The sequence below is a fragment of the Bison bison genome, unplaced genomic scaffold (assembly GCF_000754665.1).
Source record: "Bison bison bison isolate TAMUID 2011002044 unplaced genomic scaffold, Bison_UMD1.0 scf7180017864471, whole genome shotgun sequence".
Classification (NCBI taxonomy): domain Eukaryota; kingdom Metazoa; phylum Chordata; class Mammalia; order Artiodactyla; family Bovidae; genus Bison; species Bison bison.
The window spans coordinates 30,808,471-30,823,989 of record NW_011495032.1 but is presented as its reverse complement, the minus strand read 5'-3'; the positions used below and the strand labels follow the sequence as shown (position 1 = coordinate 30,823,989).

At 38.3% G+C, this 15,519-nt stretch overlaps 1 protein-coding gene across 8 annotated transcripts in view; it reads right to left on the bottom strand.

Moving 5' to 3' along the window:
* PIKFYVE (phosphoinositide kinase, FYVE finger containing) overlaps nucleotides 1-15,519 on the bottom strand; it is an 81,971-nt gene that overhangs the window by 25,756 nt on the left and 40,696 nt on the right. For all 8 annotated transcript variants that reach the window (XM_010861083.1, XM_010861080.1, XM_010861086.1 and 5 more), the window contains 8 exons: nucleotides 13,677-13,784; nucleotides 8,805-8,945; nucleotides 7,999-8,125; nucleotides 6,614-7,773; nucleotides 4,892-4,992; nucleotides 3,658-3,729; nucleotides 2,579-2,750; nucleotides 445-623 (listed from right to left, as the gene is read on the bottom strand). In XM_010861083.1, coding sequence (XP_010859385.1) covers nucleotides 445-623; nucleotides 2,579-2,750; nucleotides 3,658-3,729; nucleotides 4,892-4,992; nucleotides 6,614-7,773; nucleotides 7,999-8,125; nucleotides 8,805-8,945; nucleotides 13,677-13,784 — 2,060 coding nt within the window. The remainder of the gene's footprint in view (nucleotides 1-444; nucleotides 624-2,578; nucleotides 2,751-3,657; nucleotides 3,730-4,891; nucleotides 4,993-6,613; nucleotides 7,774-7,998; nucleotides 8,126-8,804; nucleotides 8,946-13,676; nucleotides 13,785-15,519) is intronic.

Below are 15,519 nucleotides of genomic sequence, written 5' to 3'. Positions count from 1 at the left end.
AGATTCTAGATATATTCTGAAGGGTTTCTCAGTCATTTAAAACCATTCTTTGAAGTAGTGATTTCAGCTCTATCCAGTTCTATCCAATTATCCTTATGCTAAGTAATGTCTTAGCAAAAATTCTGACAAGCTCTCAGATGCAAAAGCAATGGTTAAGAGTCACACCTACAATAGCAAATCTACCAGTTTATATCATGACTCCATCACTTGCTAGCTCTATTTGTAGCTATAAGGTCTCTAAGTGAGGGTAATAGTAACACATTTCTTAAAGAATAAAATAAATAATAGCACTGAAAGCTCTTCACAGAGTATGGCCCTGCATTTGCAAGGCTGATGGGTGGGGAACAACACACACCAAAAGTGAGTTCAATCTAGTAACAGTGGAAATGCTACAAAGCCTTCCAGGGAGTATGTGTCTGTGACAAGGTTGCTCAGACTTCTTACCTGAAAGACGCCACCATCTGGTTATAGGAGAAATACTGGTGATAATCGTGGTGGATGGAGTGACCACATGGCTCAGCATTGGCTCTGCGGGTGTATTGGTGCCCATAAAACCTAAGTTCCAGGTATTTTGCAAACGACATGGACCAAGACTCATTGGAAAGAGCAACAACTGGTGTTACCTGAAATTCAGCATAAATTGTTATCTAATCACATACTGAGAATCTCTTTTAAAAAATATATGTATTTTCTTCTTTAGTACAAACCTAGTATATTCTGACTGCAGAAAACTAGAAAAACAAAAAAACATTTAGAGGTGGGTGGGGTGAGGGATGGCTACAGAAACTGTCTCATCAGTAACCCTACCACCACCATCAATATGCTAGTACATTTGCTTTCTTTCCAGACATGAAAGCATATATCCTTAGCCAGGATGTTTATAAATAAAAACTCTTTCTTGTAGCTTCATAACCTTGATTATTAGTAATACATCATATTTTCCCACATTGAATATTCTTAGGCAGCTTGATTTTTAACAGCTGAAGAATATCCTATTATACGGACATGTTTAACCAATCCCTATTGGTGGGCATTTAAAACATTTCAAGCTTTTCATTATTTTGATGAACTTTTCAATGTGGGTATATAAAACACACTTGTAAGTATCCATAACGATTTCCTTGCAATAAATTAATAAAAGTGGAAATTGGTAGGTCAAAGAAGGGCATGAACATTTATCTGGTCTTTGATACTTTCTGCCATACTGTATAAACCAGTACACCTATTTAGAGACACAATTGCCACCAGTATCTGAGAGTATCCATTTCCCTACTTTCTTACTGATCTCAGGAATTATATATCTTTGAAATGTGACTTATTTAAAAAATAAATAAAAACATACTTCACTTATTTTATTTATTCATCTTTTATTATTACTAATGAGTAACATGTATTTGCACATGTCTACTGGCCATTTGTATTAAATTGCTTTCTCATGCCCTTTGCCTATTATTTCTATTATGGCTTATAGAAGTTTAATAGTAAGTATATTAATATTGGGTCATATATGTTGTAACTTTTTTGTGACACATAAAATTTTTCACTTCTGTGTAACAAAAACTGTTTACCTTTTCCTTTCTAGCATAATCCCAAAGGCTGAAGTTTTGTTTTGCAATCATGTGTATATACCAAACATACAAGATATAAAGATCAAATTTAAGTTACTTATTTCAGTAGAAAATCTACAAAAGTTCACACATTCTACAACAAAATATTGCCAGCTGCCTAACAATGACTAAAGGCCTAGAAGAACAAGCATATAAAGACCAATTATTGCAAGACATGATTTCACAGATGTATGTTTCTACTGAAGACTATCTATCTTTGACTTTGCCCTCCTCAACCACTAATATTGAAATAGGCTGCACTATTATTTTGTCTGTAACTCCTGTATGTGATTCCAAACACACTCCAAAATAAGCCAATTAATATAACAATAAAGTTAAATCCGGCACATACACATTACAAACAATCTGAATAAAAAGTATGTATTAAAAACAAAATACTAGCACCAAATATTTCCTCCAGAGATAGAAAAGCACAGAGAGGAAACAAAATATACAGTTTTGTCCCCAAGAATAAATATGAGAAACAGCAGAGATCAATTAAACATGGCCTCATCTGCATCTCTTAAGACAGAAATGTTGATCTAGACTAACTTACACAAGCATTCTAGCACACTGTAATTATTGTGTTATAAGACTGTTTCCTCCCCGAGAGGACAGGAGCCAACACCTTGTTCTTTCTTCATTCCTAAGGCCCAGCACAGTACCTGGTACCTACGCGGTGCTAAATAAGTGTCTGCTGATGAATAAACAAACATAATCGAGAACAGTCAAGATAAAGTCTCCATATATTTTACTGGACATGGTACCTATATTTTATATAATAACTGATAAATCCTAAAATGGAACCTTCAGGAAATAAACATTAAAGGGAACATACAGCAGGTAAAATAAATAAGAGCCCAAAGACAAATATCAAATCCAAAATAACAGAGGCCACCCTCCCCCACAAAGAAAGAACTATAGAAAGAAATGATACTACACGAAATAGTACAGCAACAGGGTACACTTACCTGTTTGCACATTCTGCACCAGGAGTAGGTGAGAATTGTATGCTGATATCCAGGTACTGGAGAATCCAGCTCCTTTAGGATTATCTGCACACAGCCTTGGCCATGGACAAAGCGTCGAATGTGGTGCACCATGGGGGTATCACAGAACATGCTAGGGCACTGATAGGAAGGCCTTTGACAAAAAGAAAGTCCTCACATTAACCATGAAACCGAGGAGCCATGTATAATGAATGCTGGCTAATCAGGACTGCATACGATAAAGTGCAGCATCCTCTCCAGAGTAAGGATGATGGTGGATGATCTGATCAGGGTACCACTTGTCCTGCTATGAGCCTGCAGAGTTGAACACCCTGCCTTCAACCACATCACAGTGATATGTTCCACTTGTTAAGCACCTTCCATTTGCCAAGCATTTCTAAAACATCATCTCATTTTACTTATTAAAACTCTTGATGTTTGTGAAGTTTGTTAAAAACTATAAAGGGGGCTGGTAAAGATTAACCCAGGTGATGCTAGTGCTAAAGAACCTGCCTACCAATGCAGGAGACACAAGAGATGAGGATTAGACCCCTCGGTTGGGAAGATCCCCTAGAGAAGGAAACAGCAACCCCCTCCAGGATTCTTGCCTGAAAAATTCCATGGACAGAGCAGTCTGGGGGGCTACAGTTCATGGAGTCGCAAGGAGTTGGACACAACTAAGCATGCACACACAAAGATTAAGTTACTTGCTCTTTGTCATGTAAGTGCCAAGCGAAGGCACTAAGATTTAAACTGAGGCCCTTAGTTTCTCTTGTCTTTCATTTGAATCACTGTAAAAACAGACATCCTAAAAAAAAATCTGCAGGACTGCAGGGCAATTAGATGGGCATAGATCTGAAAAATGAACTGGAGAAGACTTCCTGGGTTGAATATAAAACAGATTACTTCTCTGTACAGTACTTCTCTCATATCACGCCTCTGATATGAGGCGTGAACAGGAAGGTCAAACAACACTGCTCCAACTCATGTTTATGTTTAGGTTGAAATTCTGTGCATCAAAAAAAGCATAAATAGAACATAAGGAGAAAACTGGTTCTTACCGGAAACAGTATCTCTCTAAAAATATTCCTAATGTAAGATCATTTTTTCCATAAAATTCCATTGTTACAATCCTAAAAGAAAAGATCATTTCTTAGAAACATATCATTAGAATTACAACCCACCAAAGACATTTTCATCAGACCCCAAATTGCTATCTGTTAGATGTACTTATAATTCAGTATTAGTACCAACAAAACAGGTAATATTCCTTTGTTGTTACAGAACAGGTTTTACCTTATCTGATATAATAGGTTTGGACTACCATATTACAGCATCATATCCATTCCCAGTCCATTAGTATCTTATGAAACTATTTAATCAAGATACATAAACAATAACATTAAATGGGTAAGTCTGATTTGCGTTAGGAAGAAGTACAAGTTTCCTTTACAAAGCTTTAAACTCCATCAATATAAAATGGGACTCCTGTCTCTGCTCTCCAGTCTATACCATTACTAAGCACGAAGAGCAGCAGCTCATATTCTTCCAGGAGAGCCAGTTCCTAAATTTATATCCAACTTTATACCTAAATAAGAGAGTTCAGCTACACATACCCTTTTGAAACTGACATCTTATTCAAACTCGACCTAAATTCCCAGAGAAAATTCCCATGGGCTCAACCAGACCCAAGTCAGCCTGACGAGCAACACCGATGTAGAAAACTCCCTGATCTCACTGGTAGAAATGAGTGTTTCTGGTGTCAAAAATTAAAATATGGAAGACATTCTTTTTGTGGCAAGTACTCCAAAAACAAGCAGTTATGTTCTATAGTACTTAAGACCAGAGGTAAACTGTATAATAACTAGACTTTGTGACTATCACTGGAAATAAATTATAACATTATAAAATGTGTTTCTATCAATCTACTTAGAATTAAGTTTTAGAATAAAACTTAAGGCAAAAAACTGACTTTTATGAAAACAATGCCCAAAGAAAACCTGCCTGATTTGTGCATGTTATCAAAGTGCTTAAAACTAGCTTTTATGTAACAACTTTAACTTTTTTATAATTACAAACTGTTCTTGCATCCCTCTTCACTCTTAACATATTTTTATTTACTTCTACCCATGAACAAATCCAAATTTCATAATTTAATTTACAAGTTAAAAGTTCCATCAATTCACATATGACCAGCAGCTTGCCGTGTACCTACACAGCCTAATGGCTGAATTTTTTTCAGTTGCTGGAATTGTGTTCTTAAGTGCAACATGCAAGGGAGGGAAGGAGTCCTACCAAGGACTGACACAGGCACTGGGAGCGTTGCTGGACTGCGCAGAAGAGCTGCTGAAGAGCACACACAGCCTCTGGTGGTTGACAGGGCTCAGACAGTCCACCTGGAAGGGAAGGAACATCTGGGTGAGCACTCCAACTCCAACGCCTGCCTCCAACATCCAACACACCCCGCTAGGTTTGTAAAGCCTCTAGCAGCGCTACAGGGGTTCCAGTGACGACCGAAAACTACAGGGAACTAAATATAAGGGAGAAGAGCAGTTAATTTTTAAGTTAAAACAATCCAAAAGGTTCAAAAATGCAAGCATGTCTAAACTTGTTTTCTTACTCTTTATATGTACAAAACTACATTAAATTATTTGGGGAGTAGTTATTTAAATATGAAACAGTCTGAATTGATAGTTGGATATAATCTCAACCTGAGACACCCAGAAATCTAAATTCTAAGGTATTTATTTGTATTTTATACCTGCTTTTGATCATTACAAAGGTAACATCTGTCTCTGCAAAAATTTAAACAGCTCAGAGGAAGATGCAAAAGTCCCTGAAGTACATAAAGCCTCTCCTCCTCTGAAGCTGCCCCACCTCCTAAACTGATAAATTTGACTGTGTGGTTAAAATCATGTATTTGCGCTAGCTCATACATATATAAACATAAACACCCACAGAAGCATACATAGGTGATTCTGTTTTTTTATAAAAATGGGATGATGCTACATATATTAAAACACAATCTGCTTTTTAACACAAGAAAATATGTCATGGGCTCTCTCTGGGTCATTCAATGAGATCCAACTCATCCTTTTAACAGCAAACAGTCAGAAATAACCGCTTCAGTAAATATCCTTGTACGTACATTACAATAAAATGTAAGCATCCTTACACAAAATGCTTACTTATCTGTGTTTTATAGATAATGTACAAGGAATGAGTTATAAAAGATAGAAATCATGAATCAAAAATATATATGTGCTCATGTAAATTTAAAAGACCCCCAAATCACTTTTAATAAGTTTATATAAATGTATAAAATATATATTTATATTAAGTTTATTGTAACCATTTTTCCAAACTTCATTAACCATGGCTCTTATCACATTCCTTTTTTCCAGTTTAATGTATTAAAAACAATATACTATCATTATTTAATCCTTCCTAGACTCGTCTATGGGGTCGCACAGAGTCAGACACGACTGAAGCGACTTAGCAGCAGCAGCAGCAGCAGCAGCAGCAGACTTGTAAAAGTGAACATCTACTTGTTTTATTAAACAACTATATTTTCTCCTCAAAAGATGGATTTGTTCATGAGTTTTATCACCTATAATTTCCTATAATAAGGAAAAAAAACACATCCATTTCCTATAATAAGCTTCCAACTCTACTCTCCCGCTGGCTACCATTAAAAGGATCAAAGACACATCACATTACACCCAAGTCATCATGTCAGAAATTTTAAGCAGCTCCACACTGCCCCCTACCTCACAGTTCTTCCGGGTTTGCTGTGAGCTTAGCCTGAAACCTTCAAATCTAGTTTCATCACATTACACTCCTATTTCTTACATTTTAAAGCAACACGTAAGACAAAAGAGACCAAAAAAAAAAAGCACAGATGAAATATTTAATAAATCTGCATGTAAGCTGTCATATTTGACTTTTTTACCTTGCCATAGCAGAGATTTTCCACCCATCTTAAATGTATACAAGCACAAAAGCAGTCTTGCTCACCTTTGTCGACCACACTGCATCACTTGTAATCAACCCTTTTTCCTCATCACCTTCAGTTCTGCTTCCTGATTTTCCACTTGAGGTGCTTGACGCCTCCTTTGAGTAAGCAAAAGGATCTGAGTTTTTTTGCTGGATTCTTCCTCCTCTGGCCCGATAATCGGCTAGCATTCTCCCCAAGCTCTGGCTGTCCCCCAGGTGCTCAGCAATTCTGGTGCTCACGAGCTCATGTGAGGGCAGGACTTGAATGGACTTGGCCTGAACACTTCCATTCATGCCCTGAAGGCCAGAGAGATCCCTAAGCATCTGTTTTTTTCGCCTGCTCTCCATTTCCTTGAACTCCTTATTGAGGAGAGGAGACCAGTAAACCTGCTCCGCAAAATAATCTCGGGTAGAGCATCTCATGCCCTTGTCAGTTAAAAGGAAGGGCTCCCGGAATGTGATGACTGGCGAGATACAGAGGATCACATCTTTCAACTCTTGCTTAAAGGTCAAAGAATCAGTCTTCCGTTTATCTTCAGAAGAGGTAACTTCCTCGGTAACATACAGGCCAGTGTCATCCTGTAGAGGGTCTCTAAAGGCTCTCATCTGGCTTGTGGGATCCGGAAGCTCCTCTGTTTGCTGCAAAGCCTCTGGCTGCTCACTGCCTATGGCGTCCTGTTGGTCATCCACATGGAGCGGAAGCAATGACTCTGGTACTGATGGAAAGAGAGCACAGGGGGCACCCATCGGGCAAGCTGCTGGGGCATGCTCTTGAGGCTTCAAAGAGGCAACATCCTGTGGCACACTCTTATTCTCCTGGTCACCCTTCTCAAACAGAATCCTTGTTTCTAGCAAACTGCCATCATCAGAAGGCAGAAAGTCTGGGGGGAAGTCAGGCTCCCGGGGGAGGGGACTTCCGCTGAATGGCTCCTGTGAAGCCCCTTCATCCTCCTGTCCTTCAATCAGAGAATGGAAGGAAGGGTTTTGCGTTAATGTAGGAGGCATAGCAAATTCATCCATAAGGAAGGAGATTTCTAGTTGAGAATGATAAGCTACACAGATCATAAATATTAAGATCTCCTTAACTCGAGCCAGCTCATAATCAGAGCCTCCTCTAAGCTTGATTGTACAGCCCAGGTGCTGTGGACAGCCTTCAAAAAACATCAGTGTCTTGGTTTGTTCTACAAATAAACAAACACAAGGTTAAAAAGGTTTAGGTGGCAATCCAGAAGTCCAGACAGAATTAGTTCATTATTTTAATGTCTACCAGACAAAAACTCTTAAGTAAGACTACTTTGTATGCTAATAGCCATTTCCTACTATTAATATATCAACATCGTCGTTCTCATGAGTTTCATTTCCTCAGGTCCCCCCTTTCAGGTAAATCTACACTAAAGGTCACTCACCATTAGGCAACTGAAACATCTGCATGTAAAATTTGTGACAGGTGCCCAGGTGGGGTTTGGTAAGCAGCTGGTCCATTGACATCACCAAATCACCTTGGGTCATCCGGCTAACTCGTTCCAAAACTTGCTAGAACACAGAACAACATCATATTACAAAATTAAAGAAGAATAAAATGTTAGTACATTTTATATGGAAAAATAATAGAAACATTTGAAAATGCCCTCACCAAAAAAAAATAGAAAATAGAAAATGCCCTATTTTCTTTCAAGATGAATTTCCTTGATTTTAGTAATTATATGACTTTTACTGATTCTAGATAAGTCTACACTTAGCAATCAGTATGTGCTTACTAAAATAAACCATACTAACATTAATAACATCAAGATATTTAAGCATTATTCACTGGCACAAGACAGTGATTCAGGGGTGGTGGGTGGGGAATTTCCACAACTGACCTCTATACTAAAGAAGGTAATTTTTCAAGGGAGAGAAAATTTTCTGCTTTGTACGATTTCCCAAACAAAATGACGCCTCCACAAAGACTACTTAATAACTAATGTCAACTACACCTATGGTTTGGTAGACACTTAATAACTCATTATGTATGAGTGCTACATTAATTATACTTTCTTCGAGCCTGAGATCCTCCAGTCTTAAATAAGGACAGCGCTGCCGTGCCTGTGCTTTCAATATATATAGCACAGCTAAGAAATAAACAATCAAAGAACACTGTATATCTACCACACATGCATATAAATTTACAAGCTGTCATTTTTATAAATAACAGAAAAATAAGAACACTCACTGATTTTACATTAATGACCAAAGTAATGCCGTGTTCCAGCAACATATCCTGTGCAATTCGAGATACCGTTTTCTCAACCAGAACCAGTGTGGGTCGAACATCAACTATTCGCTGAACATAATTCTTTAGGAATTCCCTTTCCTAAGTAAGATAAATAAAAAACATTGTATGTGGTACAAATCAAGATCTAGATAAGTAAAAATACTAGGGCAGTGTGACTAGTAACATCAAACTAAGTTTTCTTCATTCACAAACCACTACTAATAGAAGTTTCCTACTAAGTAAACATTGTACTGACGTGTTAACTCATTTTTCAGGTCCTCAATCTCAGGTAAAAATTAGCTAAATATCACTTACCACTGTGTAAGCAAATTAATTCAAACACAACCAAGAATACTATTTATCATTCTAAACTGCTGACTATGCTAGAAAGAGTTTTAGGAGAAACTTTATTCTCCAACTCACTAATTTTTCTTTGAAGGACTTTGAGTTCTTAATAACTTGTAGTAAAAGCCAAGAATCCAATTAGCTAGCTCTTGAAGCTTAAAAAATCAAAAAATTCTCACAGCTTCCCAAATGAAAGCAACTAAGTATTTTTAATATAATTATGGATTTCCCCTTTTACATTCTGAAACTAACCAGAATATCTCTTCTTTCAAGGTATTTGAATAAATAACTAACAGATACTATTTCAACTACTTCCTAATTTCTATCTCCCAACAGATAATATTCTACTTAGAACAGTGGTAGTTACAAATTAAAACAATGTTTAATACAATTTCATGACAAAGGCTTACTCTCAAAGCAAATGAATGTTGTAAATAACAACTAGAGTTTAAAAAATATAATTAGTTAATGGCTTTATAAAATCTCTGGACTCAGGAGACAATGGAAGGTGGGGACACACCTGTCACTTCTGCTCCAAATGCCCAGTGTTTTCTGAGTCAATTCTGTATTCGTGGTCAGAGCCGCCAGCAATGGATGAGCCTATTCCCTGCAATGAACTTGCCCTGTTGTATTTCTTTTCACCTTTCTCTGTCTTACTGATAGAAACTGGACATTCTCAAATTCTCCATTAACAAAAAGATTTTTTTTTTCCCATTTTAAAATTTTCTTAATTTTTATTTACTTATTTTTGGTTGCTGCACAAGGGCTTCCTGTAGTTGCGGGGACTACTCTAGTTGCAGTCCATGGGGCTTCTCATTGCGGTGGTTTGTCTTGTTGCACAGCAAAAGGCTCTAGGGCGCGCGGGCTTCGGCAGTTGTGTTACATGGGCTCCAGAGTGCAGGCTCCGTAGCTGTGGCCAACGAGCTGAGCTGCTCTGCAGCACGTGTAATCTTCCAGACCCACACTGGCAGGCGGATTCTCGACCACTGGACCACCAGGAAAGTCCCAACAAAATGAAATTTTTTTCCCTGAAATGTGTTAATTTCCTACTCTGCTTATTAAATTGCAATTTAATGACATCTTAGATTACTTTATTTGCGCAGCTTCAATAAAGAACTAAAATTCATTTTTTTTTTAAGTTTCTGGCCTCCAATATAGGGATAGCAAATACATTTCCTCACAGTTCCAGCTCCAGTCAATTATTATGATTGTACATGAAACATCTTGCTAAAATTGGGGCTTGGACCAGGCTCAGCAAGGAACAAGTATCAGGAGGCAGGCCAGGAAGACAGAATGGAGCAGGGGTAGAACAACAGACCTCTGGGGCAGACCTTGTGAAGACAGTATGATGCCCAGCCTAATTTTATCCTTGCCCTTTTTTTCTCACTCCCCTTTTTTACTAGCTACCTTTCAGCTTCCTCTTTGACTGGTCATGCCACGATGAGTTCCCCCATTCCAAGCAAAGGGCGGGGGGTAGGGTGTTAAATCAACTGACATTTTCTGTCAATTCAAACTAAAAACCTGAATAGGTCAGGACTTAAAGATATAATAAACTATGTTCTGAAGCACTGATGAACAAGATGCTTTGTTGCTGTTATTCAGTTGCTCAATCGTATCCGACTTTTTGAGACCCCGTGAACTGCAGCACGCCAGGCTTCCCTATCCTTCACTATCTCCCGAAGTTTGCTCTAACTCACATCCACTGAGTCAGTGATGCCATCCAACCATCTCATCCTCTGTCGTCCCCTTCTCCTCCCGCCTTCAATCTTTCCCAGCATCAGGGTATTTTCAAATGAGTCAGTTCTTCGCATGAGGTGGCCAAAGTATTGGAGTTTCAGATTCAGCATCAGTCTTTCCAATGAATATTCAGGACTGATTTCCTTGAGGATTAACTGGTTTGATTTCCTTGTTGGCCAAGGGACTCTCAAGAGTCTTCTCCAACACCACAGTTGAAAAGCATCAGTTCTTCAGTGCTCAGCCTTCTTTATGGTCTAACTTTCACATCAGTACATGACTACTGGAAAAACCACAGCTTCGAGTATAAGGACCTTTGTCGGCATAGTGAGGTCTCTGCTTTTTAATATGCTGTCTAGGTCTGGAGCAAGCGTCTTAATTTCATGGCTGTAGTCACTGTCTGCAGTAATCCTGGAGCAAAAATAAAGTCACTGGTTGTCACTGTTCCATTGTTTCCCCATCTATTTGCCATAAACTGACGGGACTGGATGCCATGATCTTAGCTCTTTGAATGTTGAGTTTTAAGCCAGCTTTTTCACTCTCCTCTTTCACTTTCATCAAAAGGCTCTTTAGTTCCTCTTTGCTTTCTGCCCTAAGAGTGGTGCCATCTGCATATCTGAAGTTATTGATATTTCTCCCCGCAATCCTGATTCCAGCTTGTGCTTCATCCAGCCTGGCATTAAACATCTTCTCCTATCTTAAAGCTTCTTTTCAGATTACGGATTTACTCAGACATCCAATTGTGCGGTAGTTTGAACGTTCTTTGGCATTGCCCTTCTTTGGGATTAGAATGAAACTGACCTTCTCCAGTCCAGTGGCCACTGCTGAGTTATCCAAATTTGTCAGCATATTGAGTGCAGCACTTTAACAGCATCATCTTAATATAATTATACAAGTTACAATTAACAAGTTATATTAATTAAATCATGTTTATTAATATACATTTGCCCAGAGCATATGTGTCCAACATGAAGACTTCAGTCTATTAACCTGGTCATAAAAGGGGAGTTACAGTGGATAAATATAAGGACAACTTTTTGGTAACTAAAAACAATTTTACACATTTTAACATCTCTGCAATCAGGATGCATCTTGCAAACCATGTGGTTGTGATTTAAGTCTGTAAGTCTACCACTGACACCGGTGAGATCACGAAAATTCCCAGCATCAAAGTAACTCTATTTACCACAAACCATAACTGTGTTTCTTCTGATTCCTTATTTCAGTTCTCACTGAAAAGTCATAGTAAATCAGAGCTAGAAGGAATGGCATAAATCTGGTTAAAACCCCTCATTTTTACTGATACTTAGCTGAATTCCGAACAGGAAACAGTCCCAGTTAACAGAGTTCATTAAGCAACAGAGCATGGTGCTTTTCACCACAGTTAAATTTTTTCTGTGTCTATGAATTGAGAACAAAAGTTTCCCTGGTGGCTCAGTGGTAAAGAATCCGCCTACCAATGCAAGAGACATGAGTTCGATCCCAGGTCCGGGAAGATCCCACATGCCTTGGAGCAACTAAGCCTGTGCACCACAACTACTGAGGCTGTGCTATAGAGCCCAAGAGCCGCAATTACTAAAGCTACGAAACCTAGAGTCCGTGCTCCACAAGAGAAGCTGCCACAATGAGAAGCCTGTGCACCATACCTAGAGAGTCGCCCCCACTCACCACAACTACAGAAAAGTCCATGCAGCAACCAAGACCCAGCACAGCCAGATAAATTAATTTTTTTCTAAAAAGTGACTACTCCTATCACTTGCAAAAATGTGCTCATGAATTTCCAAGTAATGCTTTTCCTAAATGTTTCTGGAACCAAATATTAAGTGTTTCTGCTATAATAGGAAAAACACATTTCTGAAAACCTCCCATTCTGAACAACTGCAAATTAATTAGTAGCATTTATGGGAGAAAAGAAGTTGGGGCAGACAACCTATGCAACTTCATATCAAGAGTACTAATAAGAATAATAAGTGGTACCTTGACAGAGAACTTGGACAGCCCAGCCAAGCAGCTCAGCCTAGCTGGAGGTGGCCTCAAGGGAAATTTTAAATGTACAAAATCAATTGCAACAATACAACTGGAAATGGAGCTCCAAGCAATGAGTGCCCAAAAGCCATCCAGGACCAGGGGCTGGGTCTCCCTGGGGAGAGGGCTCTTTCAGCAGGAGCTCATTTCTAATCTCTTAAAATGGAGCTAAAGGGCTGTGTAGGAACTGAGCCAAGGCTGTTCTTCCTTCCAGCTGAGGGCTATAATCCTACTAAAGCTATTCTGGGCCTCCTCACTTAAGAAAAACCACACAGAAATGGACACAACTTCCATCTGACATCACTCCCTTTTATTAACTATATGTAAGACACTTGGTGTTCTAGAAACATGTTTTAGTAGAACGGTCTGTCCTGAAAAACAGGTGTTACCACTGGGAACCTGATTAAGTTAGACAAATCCTTAATGTAAGTTCATGACCCCAGTGGGAAGAAAAAACAGGATTTGGATTTTCACCTTTTTTTCAACTACTCCCCGAAAGTCACATGTTGCCATTAACACTTTGCAACTAAAAACAGTGACAAAGGCTTTGGTAAGCTTCTAAAGTATGATGCATAAGAATGTCTTCTATAATACATTTTTTTAATGAAACAAGAGCAATGAAGTTTGCCTATCAAATTTAACCAGCTGGAAGAAAGCATAAGAGTTGGCAAGTATCTGAGTATACAAACATTCCTCCAGATTATGGTTTCAGTAAGGAGTTCTTACCTGAAGCACAATAGGATCAATGCAAGTAAATTTGGTTTCTTCTCTGTAGAGATATTCAATGGAACACTTCAGCAGAAGAATTTTGGGGTTTTTAATAGAAGAATTCATCTAAAATATAAATGAACAGTTTGCTAAAACTTTGAAAGTTTGCAATTTATAGACCTCCTTTAATCACAACTCTAAGTTCATACTGGTCATAATTCCCCTTAAATAGATTCTCTCGTTATATTCAGATTAAAATACTCTCATTTATTTCGTGCTATTCTTATTTTTTTTCAAAGCAAATAATTAAAGCCATGCAAAGTTCTTTAAAAACTGGCTTCTTTTTCACTAATGCTATTTCACCCAATTTTCTATACTCTTAACTATCTTTTTTTAAATCTCTAATGTTTTTAAGAAAAGATATCACACCCTCGGTAGGAGGGAGAGGGACTTAAAAAATAGGCTACTTGATAAACTCCCAGAGACCAGCAATTCTAAAAGCAGAATTTAACTTTTCTAAGATTCAAGAAAAGTAGAGGAGGGAGAAAGGAATTAAAACATCTGCTGAACATATTTTTGATGGAATAAATTTCTAACGGTCTTAAATTCGCAAGACAAACTGGGAAACAACAAGTTAACAACAGAAAATCTTAAAGCACATCCAGAAGTAGAGACTCAAACAATATACCCTCACCACACAACTAAAGCCACAGGCAGAGGAGCCTGCCTCCTGCAACACAAGTTTCCATCTGACCAAACTTAATAGGTTCAAACTAGTAAATGCGCCTGAAAACAGTGATTCATCAGCTGGGAAACTACATTCAGGGCTTTTTTAGTAACTACAAATTAAAGACTATCTCTAAACATGGTCATTGGGCCAGACAGTCATTCACGCATATGTGACCACCACACTCACATAACCATTTTTAATTCTGGAGATGAGCACAACATACCTACCTCTGAATTCAACAATCATTTACTCTGATTTAAAGTACTACTTTGATGGGTACAGTGCTGTTTTAATAAGACTCTATGTAGAAACATGGACTATGGATCATTGCTATGAAATAATATCAAATTCAAACATAATTTTATTTATCTATGGTCACTAATACTTTTCAGGAAGTTTAATATCTTATAAAAAATATATTATTATTCTCAGCTTAGAAAAGAGTGAAAACAGACTGTAGTTTATCGATTCAGTTGCTCAACCTTGAAATTTGCCTGAGCTCTCACTGCAACCAAATCAGTAGTACCAGAGATGAGGCCAGGTGTCTCTATTTTTAACACATTCTCTTAGTGATTCTGAAGCGCAGCAAGGTTTGAGAACACTGTTACAGATCATCGGTTTCTCTAAAACTGAGAACCAGTAAACAAATAAACAACACTGGAAACACCCAGAGTGACTCCATTAAAAAGTCCCACCCAAATGCAAATTGGTGCAGCCACTATGGAAAGCAGTACGGAGTTTCCTTAAAAAAATAAAAACAGAGCTACCATATCATCCTGCAATTGCACTCCTGGGCAGACGTCCAGAGAGAAACTCCAATTTGAAAAAAATACACACACCCCAATGCTCACAGAAGCACTATTTACAACAGCCAAGACACAGAAGCCACCTAAATGTCCATCCACAGATGAATGGATAAAGATGTAGTAAATACACACACACACACACACACACACACAGGAATACTACTGCTGCTGCTGCTGCTAAGTCGCTTCAGTCATGTCCAACTCTGTGCAATCCCATAGACGGCAGCCCACCAGGCTCCACCGTCCCTGGGATTCTCCAGGCAAGAACACTGGAGTGGGTTGCCATTTCCTTCTCCAATGCATGAAGGTGAAAAGTGAAAGTGAA